This window comes from Callorhinus ursinus, unplaced genomic scaffold (assembly GCF_003265705.2).
Source record: "Callorhinus ursinus isolate GAN/ISIS: 27379988/994484 unplaced genomic scaffold, GSC_fseal_2.0 scaffold1, whole genome shotgun sequence".
Lineage (NCBI taxonomy): Eukaryota > Metazoa > Chordata > Mammalia > Carnivora > Otariidae > Callorhinus > Callorhinus ursinus.
In genome coordinates, this window is record NW_027397063.1 from 117,165,194 (window position 1) to 117,187,210 (window position 22,017).

The 22,017-nt window shown below is 42.6% G+C and overlaps 2 protein-coding genes across 9 annotated transcripts in view; one reads left to right on the top strand and one right to left on the bottom strand.

Annotated features, from left to right (window-relative positions):
* The window catches only part of CEP63 (centrosomal protein 63), a 65,007-nt gene extending 54,126 nt beyond the window's left edge, over positions 1-10,881 (bottom strand). For 2 of the 7 annotated variants that reach the window (XM_025881958.2, XM_073899798.1), the window contains exons 1-3: positions 10,308-10,586; positions 1,653-1,721; positions 538-715 (exon numbers count right to left, since the gene is read on the bottom strand). In XM_025881958.2, the coding sequence (XP_025737743.1) occupies positions 538-715; positions 1,653-1,721; positions 10,308-10,468 (408 nt within the window). In that variant the 5' untranslated portion in view covers positions 10,469-10,586. The other 5 variants (XM_025881952.2, XM_073899778.1, XM_025881945.2 and 2 more) reach the window with 5 other exon arrangements.
* ANAPC13 (anaphase promoting complex subunit 13) lies at positions 10,710-18,724 on the top strand. Of its 2 annotated transcripts, none has more exons than XM_025881988.2 (3): positions 10,710-10,842; positions 13,389-13,514; positions 17,493-18,724. In XM_025881988.2, the coding sequence occupies exons 2-3, from the start codon at positions 13,416-13,418 to the stop codon at positions 17,616-17,618; spliced, it is 225 nt and encodes a 74-aa protein (XP_025737773.1). In that variant the 5' UTR covers positions 10,710-10,842; positions 13,389-13,415; the 3' UTR covers positions 17,619-18,724. The 2 variants fall into 2 exon arrangements, with proteins under 2 accessions (XP_025737773.1, XP_025737782.1); XM_025881997.2 differs by lacking the exon at positions 10,710-10,842 and adding an exon at positions 12,915-13,044.
* The last annotated feature ends 3,293 nt before the right edge of the window (positions 18,725-22,017 follow it).

Sequence of the window (22,017 nt, forward strand, 5' to 3'; positions counted from 1 at the left end):
ACACACACACACACACACACACACACACACACACACACACACACAGTGGAATATTACTCAGCCATCAAAAAGAATGAAATCTTGCCATTTACAACAATGTGGCTGGAACTAGAGGGTATTATGCTAAGCAAAATAAGTCAGTCGGAGAAAAACAAATACCATATGATTTCACTCATGCGGAATTTAAGAAACAAAACAGATAAAAATAGGGGAAGGGAAGAAAAAAAATAAGATGAAAATTGAGAGGGAGGCAAACCATGAGAGACTCTTAACTCCAGGAAACAAACTGAGGGTTGCTGGAGGGGAGGGGGAGTGGCTGATAGGGTAATTGGATGGTGGGCTTTAAAGCAGGAACGTGATGTAATGAGCACTGGATGTTATATGCAACTGATGAATCACTAAATTCTACCCCTGAAACTAGTAATACAGTACATGTTAACTAAATTGAATTTAAATAAAGAATTTTTTAAAAAAGAAACATTTAATATAAAAGCCAAGGTCAAAATATCAAAAAGAGGAGTGAATCAACAGCTTTACCTCTTTGTGTTTCATATCCAACTGACCCCTAAGGGCCTTAAGTTCTCGTTCACGGATGTCCAGGCAAGTTTCGAGAGCATGTGTCTGCCCTTCCCATTCAGATTTTTTATGAGCTACCATTATGTCAATCTGTTTCATGAGCTCTTGTAGTTCTGCTTCACAGGATGTCAAAAATCCCCTGTAAATAAGAACATATGCCCATGACTTTTTCTCTTTCACATGTAAAAATATAGCAGATGTGAAAAAAATATATATATATAGCAGATGTAAACACAGCTGAGGTGGAACGATGTCAGTAAAGAAATTATTAAGAGACAAAGAAAAGGATTTCTGCACTTTTCCCTTTAACATTCATATTAAGGTGATTACTTATGCCACTGCATACTTGGCCTTCCTCTAATAGCCAAGCCTGAATCCTAAGTCATTTGGTCAAACACAAGACCGATGTTTAAGTCCAGCTTGTGAGCGAGGCTTCCACAACCAACAACTAGCTCTTTTGTAATGTTTTAGGAATGCTCTTAGGAAAAATCCAGGCAAGCTTCTCACATTTTTAGCTAACCAAAATAAAAAGCCTTTGAAGTGAGTAGGGTATTGGGAAAATGACAATACAATTTTAAGAGCTGTTTCAAGAGCCAGATTTATTTCAACTATTTCTTCCCACCTTATTATTAGAAACTTACTGCAACGGACCTTATTGTAAACTGACAGAGGTCCATCACAGTTACAGGAGATGCCAGATATCTCAGAGGCAGAAAAAGAAGTAAATATAGATGTACTGGATTCAAATAGGTTTCCAGAAATGGCCACAGAAAGCTGTAGCTAGGAAGGCTTAAATACTTTTTTATAAAAGCATTTGTTCTTAGTGTACAAAACTTCTGAACTTCTACTTTTGCTTTTGAAGAGAAAATTGAGAGTGGAATGAAAGCAAGCAGCAAGCCATTGCTGAGATGAGGCAAACACCCCAAAGAGAGATGCTGTCCACAGACATGACATGAATCAGCTGAGCTTCCACTTAGCACTTTTGCTTCTATACCCAAAGCATAAAATGGTCAGAAGGATAACTTGGATATGCTTTTTAAACTCAGTGAGAAGCTTAAGGTCAAAAGCTAACTTACCCTTCATGTCCCCGATTTTGTATTCCTTCCAACAAAGCCTCCATCACCAACTCCCCTTTGTTTTGGCAACTGGGAAAGCAAAAAAAAAAAAAAAAAATCAGTCAGGAGAAAATACATTATAAGTTCTAACATTCCAACTTACAAACCTAAGAATGTGAAAGCATACAATAACAAATAACAATGAGAAAATGCAGCACTTCTTAGGATGACTGTAGAAGCAGTCAAGGAACATCACTTCAAGAAATATTCAAACCAAATACACTTCAGGCTAAAAGAAAATAACTTTTAATGATCTGAATTGCTGCTGACACTCTCCCCACATGATAGAGATCATACCTCATTGTTGTACCCCTGTGAACCAAGAGGGCTAAAAGCAGAGGGACACTGACACAAAGCCTCTCACAAAATGAGGGGAAGTAATTAGGGGTCACACATGTCAGAGGAAAAGCAGATCTCTTTTTTTTTTTTTTTAAGAGACATTATAAAATGCCCTGAGCTTGAACTCTTTGGTCCATCATGGGAGATCTTACCCACACCCTTCAGATGACAGGCCCGTGAAGCTTCCTAGAACACTCTCCCTTCCCTCAAAGGCAACTATATAGGCCCTCCCTCCTCTACTTCCCCACTGCTAGTCTTTAACAGGTTCTTTCACAGGAGTTACACCACCCTGGGAATGAGGTTTTTGCACACCTTTTTTCCTTACTATTCTAAATCTAATTTTATTCACCTCCGCAGCTCAAGAGAGCTAGTGTAGCATCTCAGTATGGTACATGTTAGATGTTTTTGGCTGAACTTATCACAATTCCCCTCCCTTTTCCCTCTCCTTTTGTGCAAGCTGGTCACAGAGAAGCATCTGGTAGAGAAAGAAGGGAAGGAGACAGAACAGATGCCATAGAAAGGGAAAGACACATCATAAAGAAAGGAAGGTGAGGAGGAGAGGTAAAAGATTACCCTTCAATTCGGAAGTGCCAGTGAGAAGTACCTGTTGGTGGCTTCTCACCTCTACAAAATGTTAACCAATGTCAAACTACTTCTCACTCCTGAGACACTGTTTCTTCCTTAAGCCTTCAAAGGCTCAGCCCTGACTTAGTCTTTAGGTAATTCTGAAAAGCTGTGGTGGGAGGTTCTACCCTTTTGTCCTAATGCCTCGTGTAAAAATTACAAGGCTCTGGAAGGGAACTCCTTCATTTAACAGAGAATTCGGTGTCGTACTAACCACCAGATACACAGTGATGAAAGACATGCTCCTTTTCAAGGAATTAATAATCCAGTACGGGAAATAAAAAATTAACCCAAAATGTTCCCCCAAGTATAATAAATGTAGTGACAGAGGTGAGGACAGGGTGTCCTGGAGACACAGAGGAGAATGGAAGACTGGAAAATACAACTAACTACTGCATGCTATTTGCATCCATTTCTGAAGTTACTAACAGGAGTATTTAACTATTTATGCACAAATATGGCAGAGAGGCTTTTTCTCCAGCTGGCTTACCCTTCACATTACACCAACATTAAATAAATTAAAACCTAAAGAAAGAGGTTTTCATGTTCTAATTCACTTTCTTTCAAACCATCATATGGTCAATTACAGCACAGTCTAGATTCCATGTCTTATTCCACTCTGGGGACCTGCCAGGCAGGGCCCAGTTCACACAGTGCCATGTGGATAAAAACCCAGGAGAGAGTCCTACTCTGCAACTAAGTAGCTTTGTGTCCTTGGACTTCAGTTTTTGCATCTGTAAAATGAGCAGGATGAACTATAATCCCCAAGGTTTCATTGCATTCTAGTAGCCAATTAAATGTCCACTCCAAGTAGCATGCTCTTGCCTACTGTACACGGATATTTATTAAATCTGTAAGAAAGTGCTATTCCTAAGGACAGTGCCACTACAGTCATTCAAAACTATCATCAGTAAAATTATAATTCTTTAGGTCATTTCCTTCTTAAACATTAATATACTTAGCAATATAAATTTCTAACACATTTAGTAATATATTAATATATTTTCTAGATGACATTATTAATAATTAGCGATGTTTATGACAGAAGGTAACAGTCACTGAGTGTGCAACTGTTCTGCCGCCTATACACTTGTCTAATTCATTCTTCACAACACTCATAAAAGACAGACACTATTACTTTGAGGAAACTGAGGCTTGGAGGGTTAAATAGGTTGACTACACTATTACTTTGAGGAAACTGAGGCTTGGAGGGTTAAATAGGCTTGGAGGGTTAAATAGGCTTGGAGGGTTAAATAGGTTGACTATAACTACACATTATAGTCATAGGATCAAGCCTAAGCGGTGACTCCCAAGTCCCAACCAATGTGCAATCTTTATAAATTTTACAGGATTCCAGATCTTAAAATACCTTCCTATTTTCTTTTGGTTTAAAAGTGTCTTCTTGGCAATAAATGAAACCAAACCAAAACGTCTGGGTACAGGAAAAAATGCAAACGCACCACCATGGACACCAGATGGCAGTAACACGACAGTGAAAATAGTCCACATCTTGGGAAATTGCCATTTCAGAATTAAAAATAATGGTCTAAGACTAAAACAAAGAGATCTCTGTTTTTAAAAAATGGGGGTGGGGGATCAGCAACATTCTCTGTAGAAAATAATCCTACTGTTGTGTAATGTATTTCTTTACCAACACCTTCACCATCTGTTTGAATAGCTGCCAAACACCACCAGTTCTCATTCCTTAGAATCAGGTAAATAGCAAGGGCTCAGATTTTCTGTGGACTTTTCTGAGTTTCTCATAGCTACATCACCAATTCCTTCCTAACCACACGGAACCTCATTTAACTCTATGTACTATGTCATTCTGCTTTCTTCTTTTACCCGGGCCATGTAATAATGATGTAAAGTTAGATAATCTTTGTTCATAATAAGAAATGCAAATTTACTCACTGTTCGATAATCTACTACTCCTTGCCACTAACATAAAATGGTAATGTGATTACATAAAAACTGTGTAGCTCTACAACTGTCATTTCTGCAGTTAAACCAAGACATCAACAAATATAAGTTATTAATTATAATTCTCCTTTTATTTATTATAACTCTCCTTTGGAATGAAGGCTGTTCTAAATCAGTGAAATCTAGAATAGGAGGCTTAAAGGGAATACAGGGTGGGAAGCAGGGAAAACACACTTTAAATCATAGGGGGAAAAGAGTCCAGATAGGATATCTAATAATAGGCAAAGCTTTGAAATTCATTAGCATATTGGAATTTAAGAGCTAGGAAGGATCTGAAGGTCTCCCCTTTAACCTCTTTATTTTACAGATCAGGAAAAATATTCTGAGTATAATCCCATGATCAAATTACTCACAAAATGAGACACAGGAAGAAAATAAAAGCTCTGGATAGAATTATGAATTAATGTGTACTAATAGAAGGGATATCCCTACCCATCAAGTCTCATTTAAAGGAGGATAATGATACTATGTTACTATGTTACATATATACATACATATGTATACATATATGTATACATATACATACATACTATGATTACAAAGATCTAGGGCTCTGTCAGATTTACTATGGCTGATAAACTGGCTGCTCCAATAAACAATAATTTACCATTGCCCAGAAAGGTTCCTATTTAAACTTAAGGGGAAAAAAAAAATCACAGATAAAGTATCAAAGAAATTTTCCAAAACAAAAGTGGAATTTTAAAACATTGATCAAACTAGGACTCAAAATCCAAAAAGAATGAGGAGAAAGACTGAGAAACCAGAATAGATAAAAATACACTTTTACATGGGAAAAATGCCATAAGCAAAGTCTAAAGACGACAGTATTTGAAAGTTTTATCAGAGAAGGTTATTTATCCAAATATATAAAAAGCTTCTAAAAATTGAGGGGGGAGGGGTGCCTGAGTGGCACAGTTGGTTAAGCACCCAGCTCTTGGTTTCAGCTCAGGTCATGATGATCTCATGGGTCATGAGGATCATGATGGCCTGTGTCTGGCTCTGCGCTCAGTCCAGAGTCTGCTTGAGTTTCTCTCTCCCTTGCCCTCTGCTCCTCCCCCCAGCTCGCTCTCTCTCTAAAATAAATAAATAAATCCTAAAAAAATAATAATAATAAAATTAAAAATTGAGAAGGGAAAAAAGGAATCTATAGAAAAATGGGCAGAAGATATGAACAAGTAGTTCACAGAAAAAGAAATGCAAATGACCTTAAACATATGAGAAGATCAGCATTATTTCCAATAGCCAAGATACGGAAGCAGCTCAAGTGTCCAACGATTGATGAATGGATAAAGAAGAGGTGAGATGGATATAGAGATAGATATAGATATAATGGATTAATATATACATATGTATGTCCACGGATACATACATATGAGGGAATATTACTCAGCCATAAAAAGAGAATGAAATCTTGCCATTTGCAATGACAAGGATGGAGCTAGAGAGTATAATGAGTATAATGCTAAGTAAAATAAGTCAGAGAAAGACAAATACCATATGATTTTACTCATATATTTAAGAAACAAATGAGCAAAGGGAAAAAAGAGACAGAGAGAGAGACACAAACCAAGAAACAGACACTTAACTATAGAGAACAAACTGATGGTTACCAGAGGGGAGGTGGGTGGAGGGATGGGTGAAATAGGTGATGGGGATTAAGGGATGCACTTGTCTCGATGAATACTGGGTAACGTATGGAATTGCTGAATCACTATATTGTACACCTGAAACTAATAAAACACGGTATGTTAACTAACTGGAATTAAAATAAAAACTTTCAATTAATTAAATTAAAACACACACAACAAAACATATGAAAAGATGCTCCATCTTGCTTACAAGAAGAGAAATACAAATTTAAAATACACCAAGTTACCCTTTCTTCTATATTTAGATTAAGCAAAACTCAAAACTTTGACAATACACTCTTATGACAGATATATTTATGGGAAAATGGGCCCTCATATACACTGTAGGCAGGAACGGAAAACGGTACAATTTCTATAGAGATTTTGGCAATCCCTAGCAACTAAGAAATATGACTTCACCCTTTGATCCAACAATGCCACTTCTAGGAAGCTATCCCAAAGTCACACTGGCAAAAATACAAAATCACATATGCACAAGGACACACAGTGCAGCACTATATGCAACAGTAGGACGCAGCACAAAGGCCTGTCAACAGGGACTAGTTGAATATTCATCCACCAGTGGAATATTATGAAACTGTAAAAATGGATAACATACTTCTTCTAAGGAGGATCTACAAGGCACATATTACTAGGGGGGAGAAGCAAGTAGATGATGCATTTGTTTTTATGGAAGGATAAACCCAAAGCTAGTAAATATGATAACCTATAAGGAAGGGAACTAGGGGGTGCCTAGGTGGCTCAGTCGGTTAAGCATCTGCCTTCGGCTCAGGTCATGATCCCAGGGTCCTGGGATCGAGTCCCACAACAGGCTCCCTGCTCAGTGGGGAATCTCCTTCTCCTTCTGCCCCTCCCCCCTCTGCTCATCCTCTCTTACTCTCTCTCTCTCAAAATAAATGAATATTTTTTAAAAAAAGAAAGGGAACTATGGTGGAGAAAAGAGGAATGAACACTAAACTTGTCTGGATATCTGTAGTTTTATGGTACTGTTTTACATATAATAAAACAAATCCAAATGGGAATAAAAAGCAGTATGAAAAAATTGGAAACAAAATGAAACAGATCAACTATCAATTAGATATCAAGGCGGAAAACTAAACATATAACAAAATGTTTCACATGCCTTTAAAATGCAATAATTCTACTGTACATATCCCAAGTAGGATATAACTAAAGATAAAAAGAGAACTGCAAAGAAATCCTAAACACTATTCAGGAATCATATTGTTAATAATAAAATTGGTATAATTAATTTGAAATTAATATATATAATATAGGATTAAAAAAAGTAATTATGTTAATGACATTAGGTTCCAAGATTTTCAGCAAGACAAAAAGACCCAAATATATAAACAAACACAAAAAATTAAATTAAAATGTAACTATCAGTTTGAATTCTGTATATTTGTTTAAAAATATATATATTTCCTAACTCTGGCCACTGTAAACCCTAAAACCATTGACCAACCTGGCACTATAAGCACCTCTAGTACCCAGACTGTGGTCTGTAAATACCATCTCCCACCAAAAGGAACCAGGGCTTTTTGGTGGCTATTAATGGATAAATAAGGGAGGAACATGTTTTACCAGAAAATAGGGAAATTGATTATCAGACTACTGGTCATATCAAAATGGACAGGAGCCAACTTAAAGGGGATGCCACTGACCAAAGGAAGGGCAATTTGAGTATTTAAAAAAAAAAAAAAAAGACTGCAATAAGTTGAAAAAGTTTAAATATATTCAAGTCCACAATGATTAAAAAAAAAAAAAGGCAGAAACCCTCATGGTTACCTTTGGAGGTTGCTAGGCCCCCCACCACCTCATTACTGTAGTCTGAAAACAGAGGGAAAGAATTAAGCATTTTTCTTGCCTTTCCCGTACAAACTATATTTAAAATAGCTGATGGCAGTCAAATAGCTGGCAGGGTAGAGTTCTTCATAAAAGATTTCCAGCTAATAAATACTGAAGGAATGACAGGATTGGAAAATCACCGTTCTGCAACCCCTAATGCAATAATGAATATGGGCGATCTAAATCCATAAAAAGATTTCACCATTAAGTGAAAAAGCTCATGGGGAATTTCAGGATGGATGGATTGGGCTAACAATACCTGAACCCATTACACTGCTCAATCTTAACACAAGAGAGACAACTCAAGACATTTCATACCTCTCTGATAATTAATGCAATAGATTATCTACACACTACCTAGGAAATCTTATTGACCCCCACAAAAAAAAAAAAATTAAGGTTAAATCCGATCTTCTAGATCAGCGCTACTCAACATAACTTTCTGCAATTATTGAAATATTTTATGTCTGCACCATTTAGAGGGTAGCCACCAGGCACCTGTGACTATTGAGCAATTGAAATGTGGCTAATGAAACTAGGGAACTGAATTTTTAGTTTTATTTCATTTTAATTAATTTAAATAGCCAGAGCTGGCTGGTGGCTACTATAGCGCACAGTGCAATTCTAGATCTAACCACAGGTTTAAAGGGAAAAGATGTACATGTTAAAAGTATGTCATGCGGATGCAATCAGCTAAACCTAGAATACTGAGGGGGAAAAGGGACACAAAGGAACTGCTCTATTAAGAAAGATTTAAACAATGTATCAACCAAATACAACATGTGGATCTCTATGGGATTTTGATCTAAACGAGCTAACTGTAAAAAGTCATTTAAGGGACAGTTGGGGAAATCTGAACCCAGAGTGAATACTGACATGTAATTTTTATAAATTTTCGTAGGTGTGATGACAGAAATGCAGCTTTGTAAAACCGAAAAAGCAAATTTAGCTTTCAGAGAGGAAAAAAAAAACAAACAAACAAATTCAATCCCTGCAACCGCTGTTCATGTTGGCTTCAGATGAATTTCAAATCAAGTTGTGACTTTTTTTTTAAGTAGGTAACTCTGGGGGCGCCTGGGTGGCTCAGAAGATTAGATAAGTGGATTACTGATGCTGTCACAGCTGGCTACCACTACCACATAAATGAGAAAGGGAAGGACAAAGCAAAGGTCTTCTACCTTCTAACGGGGAGTAAAATGGCACAGTACAATTAACATACGCATTTATTAGAAATAATTTTTAAAACCTGAATCTACATACATTTTTAAGGGCAGTGTGACTGTCTAAATGTTTAGGAATCTCTAACCTGTTTTAATTTCATTTTTACTATACTGATCACTGAGAGTGATATAGTCGAAGGTCAAGAAGTTGTACAAATCTAAAGGCCGCACTGCATTTCAACTAAGAAAATACATATCCTTTATTGTATCATTAAGCTACAGCAATGATTAAGTATTTGAAAGTAACATGTAGTTGATGATCCTTATTATGACTTCGTCTTCACATCTATAAAATAAAATGGAATGCAAGTATGTGGGGAACTCTGTAACAGCAGTGTACCTACCCTACAATACTGCTTTATTAAAGGAATGAAATAATTTAAGGAAGCGGATGTAAGGTTCAATGAAAACTACTTCCTGCTAATAAGGGTACTCTAAATAATCACTGACTGCAGATTCGTTTTTACTCTGATGTTGTAAGGAACGTAAGAAAAACATTGGGCCTAGATTTACTGTCCTCAAATATCTTCACGATTAAAGTGCTCCTAAGTAACTGTCCCTTTTAAACCCTCAGTCTATCATTTATCTCCCACCCCTGATTTGTATGGAGCAATCCGTAAGCTCGGGGTTTCCCAACTTCTTCAGTCCTTCACGACTTCTGCCACACTTCGGTACTTCTTGTACTAACATTAACTCACTTTTTAAGAATTGCTAAATTCCCCCCATAAGTGAACTGGCATCACGTGCCTTCAATGGCCTAAGTCACAACAACGCTGGGAAGCTAACCAGATATGGCAGCCTAGGCGGGAGGGCTGTGCCGGGGGTCCCTCCTCTGCAAAGGAAGAGCGGCCCGCAGCTGGCTCCGCCGCGAAAGACGAGGACTCGGCGGCAGCTGCTCGCACCCCCCGCCGCCCCCCCGCCGGCCCGGCCTCTGGGGAGGGGCTGACCACCTGGCTGGCCCGGACAGCGCGCCGGGCAAGGCCATATCCGCCTTCGCGGCTCCGCAGGGCGTACGCGGGAAGGCCGACGGGCGGGGCGCCGCAGCTGACCCGGGCCGGCGAGGGCGGGCATGGTGGCCAGCGGGCTGCGGCGGAAGCCGGCCCCGGGCCATACGGCCGCGCAGCCCGCGGCGCCACCGCAGCCAGGGCTGCCTCCGGACCAAGACACGCCCGCCCCTCGCCCGTCCACCGGGCGCCCATGCGGTTACTGGGCCGCCGCGAGCGCGTCCCCGAGCCTTCCCGCCGTTACCTCCGGCGGGGGCGCGCACGCGCGTCTCCGCCGACCCGACGTCCAGCCTCCGTCGTCGCCACGTTCGTTCCGCCCACTGCCCCCTCACTTTTCATTGAAGTGGCGTCCTCCTAGACCGCCCCTCCGCGCAAGCAAATGGGCTTACCCACATCCGGGGATCGGTGAGAATGGCGCGCAGTCACGTGATGCTGAGAGGGAGCCTTGTGGAGGCGGGTGCAGGCGCTGGGTCCGGCGCGGGTAAGGCTTTCCCGCGCCCCTAGTCTTGGTTTTGGAGGGACGGGGACGCGTTGGTTCCTCAGCGTCTCCCTTTCCCAGCTCCCCTCAGTGGAGGCCGATGTCTTCACTTCCTCTTCACAGTCACTTTCCGCACGCCGTGGAGGGTGGAAAGGCACTTGCGTGGCGGTTCTGGACCTCCCCCGCGTCCACATTTGGTATATCCAGCCGGAAGCCGGGACTGGGGTGGTCCCACGCCTGTGTAAGGATGGTGGTGGCTTGCGAGGGTCAATTTTAGCGAGGGAGGCGGCCGTCCCATTTAGTTCACGTAACTACAGGTTTGCAGAACTGCAAAGCACAGGAATGGGATGAGACGTGCCGCTGCTCCGGGGAACACACACACCGCGGGTCTGGGAAAACCATGTAATGGGCTGTGTGACAAGCTCCCATTTGGGACCATTCGCTGCGCCCAGGAGACTAAGTGACCCCAGGAAGGATAGGTACCGAGCTCCCCCTGGGTCTAGGAGCACACTGTCAGCGGAAGACGACCGGGGAACCAAGTTTTTTAGACTGGTGGTTAGCTGGAAACAAAGGAATTGTAAAGAGCGTTCTGGGCATCGAAACTGTTACTGTGTAAGAAAAGTTTGCTCAGGAAGGTGGTAGTGTTTCATTCTGTCGAGTGTGGCAAGTGCTTGGGACAGTGGCCGTGTCCTGGACGTTGCCTGTCTTGATGCTTTCCACGCTTCCAGCCCCAGAAGAGTGAAGGCACCTTAGCGCCTGACTCTGGAAATAAGATGTTGACCAGATGAGCTGACACCAGTGTTGAGTTTGGAAGGAAAACAGGCGTCAGTGAGGCGGAAAAGGGGGCTTTTAAGGGCAAAGGCTGGAAAGTATGGCAGGGTTAGTGGTGTTTGGAAGAGGGACAATGAAAAAAGATTGAGGCCAAATTTGGGAACGATGTGTTCCAAAAGCCCATCTTTGGGAAAGAGTCTGCAAAATTTACGCATAATAATTGTAGACACGGATACCTGAGCAATCTGTTACAGAGACTGCCTAACTTTTTAGGTGGATCATAAAGACAAGAAGGAAAGGTTCAAGGGCAGAATGCTTACAGAAGCTGGAGTGATTTGAAGAAACTACAGAACAGAGGAATCTGTGTGTGACTGGGAAAATTACCTAGTTCTGATCAACTGGTAAAATGAGGGTATCCCAGGGGACAGAGCAGCAGGGACAAAGGAGTGGCAGCAGGAAAAAGGGTTCTTGTAGGAGAGGGATTCCAAAAATATAACTGGAGCTGTGTGTACGTTTCCTAAAGACAACATCCTTATACTTGTTTTGAGTTATCCACTGGGTAGTACTGAATTAATTTTTGAGTGAAACATCAAGGCTTCAGCTGTTTCACTGGTGGCCAAAATAGCTGGGCACCTTCTGCTTCAGTTTTGCCTGGCTCTTTACTATGGGGGTAAAAACTTTTATCCCACCCCAACCTGTATAATTATTACCCAGGCATTAGGGCTATGATGCAGTCATACTACTGGGTCCAAGCATGGGTCTGTATGAAGGAGTTGGAGTCCACCCCTAAAGATTGTTCCTTGTATGAGTGTTCATAGCTTCAGAAACTAGGAGTGACTGGGAGTGCCTTTGGTGCCATTGGCTTCCAGGCCATTGGCATGGCTGCTTTGTGGCAGGGAACACAGTAGAGTGATAACCCATGATGAAGCAGCAGAGCCCAAACTAGGAAACAGGAAATCCAGAGGTACCCTCCATGCTGGCTGCAGCTGTTTAGGAGAAAAAATGGAGAGTCAGTCATGGCCAAGGGCTAAGTAACATCTTGACCACTTGGTCCAGGCATTGAAGGGAGTATGGCATTAAAAATCAGAGGAAGGAACCCCAAAGGGAAGCAGAAATGAGCAGCAAGGAGTCCTGCTACTGTTGTTCACCTGGAGGTGCCCCTTTCAGAACTCGGGTTGGGCACTATTTTAAGAAAGGCAGTTTCATTTACAAATTCAGCTGAGGATTTCTGTCAGCTCTGTAGTTGGTCACTTTGCATAGCCCAGTTCAGTATCTTAGTACGTTCATTTAGCTCCTGTGCCTAAGAATGCTAATACTAAAGCCAAGTCAGGTAGAGACTTTTGTAAAAAGTAGTGCAGCAAAAGGCTAAAGGGGACAGAGAGGAGACTTGGTTATTAATCAGGGATTCATCAAAGGCATCCTGAGCAGGGAAAGGTGAATATGCAAATTAGGAGAGAGAAGCTATATTCTAGATACACTGTGGCCTTGTACACAAGGCCTCTGTCACACTGTGACACTGGTGTGTCAATAGGCTATATCTGCTGTCCTATATGTGCTATAAAACATCGATGGGGGGGAGGGGATGGGCAGGAGGGAGAGACTATGATCTTAGAAATAGATTGTCACCTGACCCAGATGAGAAGATGAGTCTTTCCCATTTCCCAGGGTGATGTTATACCAAAAGATACATGCAGGCTAAAAAGCCTGGGGAGTCCTAATGCTAGATTACATCACCTCCTCAGTCTTCATGCTTAAGAAATAACCTCTTTGGCTTACAGGTCTGACAAGATCAAAGCTGCAGGAAAATGGACAGTGAGGTACAGAGAGATGGAAGGATCTTGGACTTGATTGACGATGCTTGGCGAGAAGACAAGCTGCCGTATGAGGATGTTGCAATACCACTGGTAAACTATAATTTGTGCCAAGGATGGTGGGTTAAAGGTATGATCTGGTGAGCCCTAGTAGAAGTTGGATGTCAATGGACAAACTAGTAGGGCAAAGAAATCAAAGCTGTGGAGTTCTCTAACTGTAGAAGACACTGGATAATTTAACTTTTTATTTGAAGAGAACTGTGGTTCAGAGAGCTGATATGATGAGCTCAGTTAGGGGTCATGCCAGGAATGGACTCAAGACTTCTGAACCATGTTCTGTCTGCCACACCAAAGCTAGTAAACCAGATGATGAGAGTCCAATGTACAAAAGATGGAGAGGAACGAGAAGCAATGGCATTTACACTATATTTCTTACTTGTCTACCTATGGTTGATCATTTGCTATTTTTAGAGACATATTTTTGAAACACACACCTATCCTGGTTTCCCTGGAAAATGTTTGGAAGACACCTGGCTTTTCTCTTGCATTTAGACCAAAGGGGTCCCTCTTTTCTTTCCCGACCACTAGAGAACTCTCCTGCAGGGAGTTTTTTGAACCTCCTGTAATAAATGATCTAAAAGTTTTGCATTAATAAATGCTTTTTAAATCCTATTTATGTCATAGAGGCCTAACAAAAAACAAGGAGAAGAGACTCCAGGGACTGCTTTTCTTCAGAACCTGCCAAGTGCCCTGAGAAGAGCTGTTAATAAAATGCAGCTTCCAAGTAGACTGCTGCTGCTTCCTGAGAAATAAAATTCCGCTCACCCATATTTTCGTTTAAGACTAAGAGATGATATTATGCTCAGTGAATAATACACGTATCAGATAATAAGTCACAGCTTATTTCAAATTTAGAAAAATAGTCAAAAGAGAGTGCACAGTGAGAATTGTAGCTGCCACTTACTCAATACCAGTTTTATGCTGTGGACTGAGGTGGAAATTTGACATATGTTCTCTCTAACCGTTGAAACACCCTTGCAAGGGCAGTGGTGTTATCTCCATTTTACAGAAGGGAATAGGATCAGAGAGGGGAACTTGTGTAAAGCCGGGTGGCTGATAAGTTGGACTTCACACTTAGGTCTGTGTGAAGGCTCCAGATCCTGTCTTGTAAACTTTTGTTTGTTTTTTCACTTGACAGGCATTTCTTTGAAGCCTACTGTGTGCCATAAGACTATGTGAGCATAAACTACAGTTCCTGCCCCTGGGGATCTAAAGAGGCAACACATAGAAATAAGTAATTACAATAATAAATGTTACAAGCCGGGTTGTGAATAGCAACATAGGATAGGAGGTGGCTGATGCCTGTTGAGCATCAGGAAAGGCTTCAGAATGTAATATTTAAGCTGATCATAAGGGAGGGCCAGAAATTTAGTGGGGGTAGACAAGGGCACTCCCAGCAGAGGGGACAGATGTGCACAGGCTCAGAGTTTTGAAAGGCTTTGGGAGATGGTGAGACATTCAGTGTGGACAGAGACTATATTTGTCATCTAAGGTAGGCAGAAAAGATGGGCTTGGACCAGATTTTGAGAGAAGTGTACAATGCCATACTTAGACTTCATTCTGAGGATAACCAGGAATGTGTGGTCTTCAAAATAGAAATCTGCCACACTCAGATTTGAGTTTTAGAACGTCAGTTCCGAAGGGAATTGTTAGGGAATGTGTGCCATAGAGAAAGGGGCGAGTGACAGGGCAGAAGGACCAGTGAGGAAGTGATCACAATAGTGTAGGCAGGGAGGCGGGCCTGAACAAAGGCACGCCAGTGGAGGGGAACTGCTGGATTCTGGACAGGCTTATGGCAGGATCTGGGGACCACTGCTGTGGAAGGGGTTGAGGGAGAAGGAAGTTTCCATGCTAACATCCAGACTGTAGCCTGGCCGTCTTGTTATTCTGTCTTTTCCTGTGTCTCATGACTCTCAGAGAATGTGCACTGGTTAGCTTTTGTTGCTGCCTACAAATCTCCCCAGAGTGACTTAAAACAACAGCTGTTTATCTCATGATTTTGTGTCTCAGCTGAGAGGGTCTTCCAGTCTTTGCCAGCTCGGTTGATCCCTGCCGGACTCGCTGGTGTTCTGCAGGCAGTCAGCAGGCCAGCTGGAGGCTGGGGGATGGGGAGACTTTTCACATGTCTGGTAGGTAAGCAGGTCAGCTGGGATGATGAGGTGGCGAGGTCAAAGCCTCATTACCCAGCAGACTAGCCTAGACTGCAGATGGCCATCTCAGGGTTCCAAGAGCAGCAGGAGAGGGACTCTGAGGCTTCATGGAGCTTAGCCGAGAATGGGCCCATGGACGCTGCGGCTGCTCTCTGCTAGCCAAAGTAAGTCACTCAGTCAGTCCCAGTCTGAAATTGGGGAAATAACGACTCTGCCTTTTCATGGGGGTAACTGCCAACAAATGAGGCCAATTTGTAGTAAACCATAATTGACGGTTGTGTTTATGATACCTTATGATACTTTGTGTTGGTTTCCAAGCACATACACATTTTTTCATCTTGGCATTCGGTGTAAGAGACCGTAGTGACCAAATGAAAAAATACGATTTTAGAACATACACCACAGAGGGGCACCTGGGTGTCTCAGTTGGTTGAGTGTCCAACCCTTGGTTTTAGCTCAGGTTATGATCTTGGGGTCCTGGGATTGAGTCCGGCATTGGGCTCCAGGCTCAGTGCGCTCAGAGTCTGCTTGGGCGCACACACACACAGACAGACTCTCTCTCTCTCTCTCTCAAAATAAATAAAATTTCAAAAAAAAAAAAAAGAACATATACCACAGATAAGATGAAATTAAGTTGCTTGTCTGTCAATCAAATAATTCACTAACCAAAGACTTTTTTGTGCTTTGTGAGCTATAAATAATTATTGGAACCAAACTTTCTCTTTAAGTTTGAATGTATGATTGCTTTACAGTAAATGATAGGTTTTTGCAATTTGTACAAATATGTTTGAATCTCAGTATTATGTTTAAAAAACAACGTGTGCGGTTCAGATACATTTGTACATACCGTAAATCATTTTGTATATACTGAGCATAATTTTGAAGGAGAAAAACATTCATATACTGCAAATTGGAATCAGTGGGAAATTGAAAATCTCAATATTGAGTAACAGTTTGCTGCCCCCCAAAAAAGTATAAATTCAAATAATTGAAAAGCAATATATTGGTGTCAGTAAACTCTGGGACAAAGCAGAATCCTGGTACTAATAAATTTAAATTTAAAATATAAGGAAACTACCAAAAGTTTTTGGTAGTTTCCACACACATAAAAACATAGTTAACTATAATGAGGTGATGAATGTGTAACTAGCCTTATTGTGATAATCATCTCATAGTATATATGTCAGATCATCATGTTGTATACCTTAAACTCACACAATGTTTTATGGAAATTAAATCTCAAGCTGAAGAAAACACTATACGTCAGATTCCACACTAAGCGAGGCCACGGCTTACTGTTCTAAGAGTTACTGGCAGGGAGGGACAGGTCATTTACCGGGGTTTATGTCGCTGTGCTCCACTAGGGGGACGTCTCATCTACTATGGTACATTTTCAGTGCTCTCCACTCACCTCCATAAGAATATAGGCATGCTGGGTACAGGATAGTTTTTTTTTTTAATACATTTCTTGTGCTTAAGGAATATTCCAGCAAATGTGCTATTCAATTAAAGCAGCCTCCCAAAAAAGGACTCAGTGTTGGGTCTTTTCGGTGATCCGAGCCTCTAGGAATAATAGCAGCTATTCCTTGAGCATCAGATGGCCACCCACAGTGGTGAGCACTTGATCTCAATTACCTCATTTAGTTCCATAGCCGTCCTGCGAGGTGATGGCTACCTTTTCCTCTCATTGCCAGAGAGGAGACAAAGGGTCGATCTTTTTATCCCAGTTCTTTCTTTACGATTCACTTATGCTGCCTGTTTCTAAGAACTCACAGGTCTGAATTCTAAGTGCTCTTGAGTTTTAAAGGGTTTGTTAATGCAGAGTATACCAGCATTCTGAATGTCCATTGTACCTTTGCAGAATGAGCTTCCTGAACCTGAACAGGACAACGGTGGCACCACAGAATCTGTTAAAGAACAAGAAATGAAGTGGACCGACTTGGCCTTACAGTATCTCCATGAGAATGTTCCCCCTATAGGAAACTAATACCTGGCTCCTTCTTCATGGACAGATTTTTGAAAAATACATAGATACAAAATGTTTTCTTTCATCTCCTCATTCAGATCTTGAAGTGGTACATCTACACTCAAAAATGTACACCCACCTAGTTTTTGTGACAGCAGAATGCAATGTGGAAATACCAGAATGAGGAATTGATTGAGATTTCTCAGGAATGCTGAGTATTTGGCCCTTTGAACCAAAAGTTCTTCATTCACTAGCTTGTGTTTGAATGTGACTGGTACAGCATTTGCCTTTCACTCTGACTTTGCTTTACTGTCAGAGTTTAACCCATCCCATCTACTTACCTGTGTCCCGTGACATAGGTGACTGAAGACATGAGGGGATGGGCAAAGACAGGGAAGCCAGGTGTAAGGAGAGCGTTAACTTCTCACATGCCTCCCTCTGAGCCGCAGTGTATAGCACCTGCGGGTAGGATGGATGTCTGGGTAACCCACTCACTGATGGCTGGGATTCCTAAGATCCCCTGTGGCATTTTCAAAATTTATTTCAAAATAAATTGGCAGATTAAAGGTTATCTGGCAGGTACTTCTGCTCTCTACAAGTTAATAAGGTGCCACTGGAAAAGACCCTTGGCTGGCTGGACCACTAGTTTTATCCAGTAACAAGATTTCGTGTCTTCACAGTCCTTTCAGATACAACAGAAACACCATGAAGCCCGTGTGCAGTTACACATTTATATAAGAACTCATATTTTGAGGGGGGCCTGGGTGGCTCAAGTCGGTTCAGCGTCCACTCTTGATTTCAACTCAGGTTATGATCTCAGGGTCCTGGGGTCAAGCCCCAGGTCGGGCTCCATGCTCAGCAGGGAGCCTGCTTTGAGATTTCGCTCTCGCCCTCTGCCCCTCCCCCCACTCGCTCTCCCTCTCTCTCTCTCAAAAAATCTAAAAAAAAAAAAAAAAACTCACATTTTGTAAAGCACATCCATGGACATTTGTCTCCTGGAATTATTTGCCTCTGTTAAGTGGTGTCTCTCGTTTTCTTACCTAAGTTGTGAACTGTGGGAAGAGGCCCTGACTTATGTTTCTATATCCCTCACTCAAAAACTAGAAACACTGAATAATTGAAGCGTCTCTTCTGCTTTTTTTTGTTTTTGTTTAGGATTTTATTTGAGTACCTGCGCATGAGTGGGGGGGGCAGGTGGGGTGGGGGCAGAGGGAGAAGTACGCTCCCTGCCGAGCAGGGAGCCCGACGCGGCTCCATCCCAGGACCCTGGGATCACGACCCAGGCCAAAGGCAGATGCCCAACCGACTGAACCCAGGCACCCCTCTTCTTTTTTATGGGGTCTTCTTGTTTACCTAGCTTTTAGGAAGAAGTATATCACAAATGAGCTGATTTCAGGGTTTCCATCAGAAACAGGGTTGTGGCAACTCTCCTGTAATCCAGACACATCCAGGCTAATCTCCCTGTGCATCAGTGTCCTGCCTACAAGTCATTCATCTCAGAATAAAGACCCCAAGTCACCAGCCCCTCAATAACAAAAGACAGACAACCCAATAGAAAAGAGAATTAGAATGGTCAGAAAATATGTATACTAAGAGAAGTTTTTCAAAAAATGAAAGTGCCTGGGATGCCACGGTTCCTACACATTCTAATTAAATGAGGGTTTTACTACAACTTCCCTTGACGTATGTGACAGCTAAGAGGCTGACCTCTAGGAATCAAGGGCATGTTCGTACGAACCCAGCCTTTTCCAGGGGCATAGGGGGACGTAAGGTACAGGTAAAGGTAGGTGTAAAATGTGAGAGCTCTCTCAATTCCCACTGACTCACAGTATGATTGCCTGAAAAATAGCAGTTGATGGATCTGCTTGGTTTATACCCTCATCTAACAACTGCCCCCCCCCCCACGCCAAGTTTGACCTGTGATGTGGTGTCAGAAACCACAGCTCGCTGTGTCAGGAATTGGGTGACCAAACCTGGGCCACACCGTCCACTGCGGCTTTGGAATCTATGTAGGACCGGCTTGGGGCTGATGGCCACGAGAGATGCTAGGCAGCTGTTGTAGGGCAGTTTTTCAAGCAAATGTAGCGCAGCACCCGAAGAGGAAAGTCTGCGGAGCAAGGTTTGAGAGGCTGTGCTCATGCGGCGTCCAGTTCAAAACCGTGCATCACTCTTCTCTGTAAAAGGCACTTCACTTACTGTTGGGGATACAGCAGTGAACAGAAGTATGGCTTCTGCTTTTTAGTGGGGGAAATGAGCATCAAGCCAATAGTTGTACACATTTATGCTTTTCCATCGTGACATGTGCTGGGGAAGGGCAATAATGGGATGTCACTTAGGTTGGGTACTTAGAAGCAAAGCCTGAGGCCGAGTGTCTTGTGTGAGGGATTTAGTGAGGTTGCGCTCTCCGGAGGAGCCTGTGAGGGAAACAGGCTAGAGCGGAGGAGGAAGCTGAGCAAAGAGAGAGTATCAGGCTGAAGTCAAGCCTCAGCCAGGTTCCATAGGTGCTCCGGAATTCACGTGATGTCACCACATTTCCCCACCTTGAGGCAAGTGGCTAGGCCTTTGTATTCAGTGTGCAATGTACAGTCGTTGGTTCTGCCCCTCCCACCGTCCCCCTGGGAAGACATACCCTAGGCATTGCCAGGGGACCAGGCTGTCCGGAGGACAGTGCAACCATGAACTCTTGGCAGCCAGCACAGAGCCAGTAGTCAGAGATGGGTGTACCAACAGACCAGACTGGGCCCCAACAGTGCGGCCCTACACCAAAGCGTATAGAGAGTGGGACTGGGAGACCTGACTTAGATTGGATAATCACGGTGAGACCTTGTAACAGTAGCCTTTATAGCACATAACTTCAAATATTAATTTTGTTTATGAATTTTTCCTACTCCGAGTGGTTGGGTCCTTCGAACTTCTTGTTCCTAATGGAACGGATGAGTTCAAAAACAACTTTACCCCTTGCTTGGGAAGCCAGGGAGGGATGGAGAGGAGGAGCCTCTCAAGAGTAGTGGAAAGCTGTGCCCCAGTTGCTGGTGGTACCCAGTGAGACGAGCTTCAGAGGCTCGTGATTTTGGGGTGTTTTCCAGCCTAGGCAAAGACCCCCAAACATTGGAGCCACCTCCTTCCAGAGCCCCTCAGAATTGGCCATGAGTATAGCAGCCGTGACCCAGATAAGCTGAAGAATAGAGGTCCTCGCCCACTTTCGAGGTCACTCATGAACATCCCAAATGCTTGTGAGACCCTAAAAGGAGGAAACACCCCAGTGACCACAGATTTAATTTCTGCTGCAACACAGCAGAGGCCAAAAAAAATTAATTTGCTTTGAAAAAAATAAAGTGTGCTATTTCTCGTACCTTCCTTGAGTGTATGAGCCAACACCCAAAGGATGGGAAGGAAGAATTTAGGGGATGAGGATCGATGGCAGGGAGAGCGAATTGCAAAAAAGCCCAGAGGTGAGACTGGCCTTACAAGCAAGGTGGGCAGGTAAGCTGGGGGAGCTGGGGGAGCTAGGGGAGCGGCCCCAGTCAGATTTTATTTTATCAAATAGAAGTTACCCTGGGTTTGAGCAGCTAAGAACAGAGGTGGAACAGCAGAAGAGCTTTTGCACTGGTTCAAGAGAGAGATGAAGGTGGCTTTAGCTAGCAAGACAGAGGTGGAATTAGAGGGACCAGGGGTATCTCTTAGAGGGAGAATTGTCCAGATGGGCCCAGTGAGAAGTATATTTCATGAAGCCAGCACCCTAATCATGGTTGTGGGGTTCAAAAGGAACTGGAGTGCCCACTGTGAACACTGCCCTTGTGACCCAGGGGCAAATTCTCTGAGCCGGATGCAGGCCTCCAGATGCAGCCCCTGCCCCCTGGGAAGGTAGGACCTGCATCCAGGAGCTGCCCATCCTTTGAAGCCCATTAGACCCACTTCTTAATAATAGAGTAACAGTAACAACACCCACAGTTAACTGAGCGTTTCTGAGTGCTTCAGGCACAAGATCCAGCCCTCATATCCACTTTTGAACGTGGATATTATTGTCCTCGTGATCACGAGGTGGTAACTCAAAACCGAACAACTTGTTCCAACTTGAAACCACTCCAGTAGTAAATGCATTGCAACCTAGGCTGGCTGATCTCCAAACCCATGTCCTCTGCCTGGACCATGCAGCCTCCCCTATGGGATCTTCTGTGACCACTCCTCTCTGAAATGGTAGGATATCCTACTGGAACATTTAGTACTTCAAAATGTTTACCTCGTTTCCATAATTGAGATAAAGATCTAAAAAAAAATTGTTGGGAACTCAGGAGTCATGAAACATTTAAAAAATCCACTTATTACCAAATCCATATGTAACTTCTATAACTCACAACTGTATCACTATGACTCATACTGTTGTTTCTGGGTATTACACGAGGTTAATTCATTAACGGTG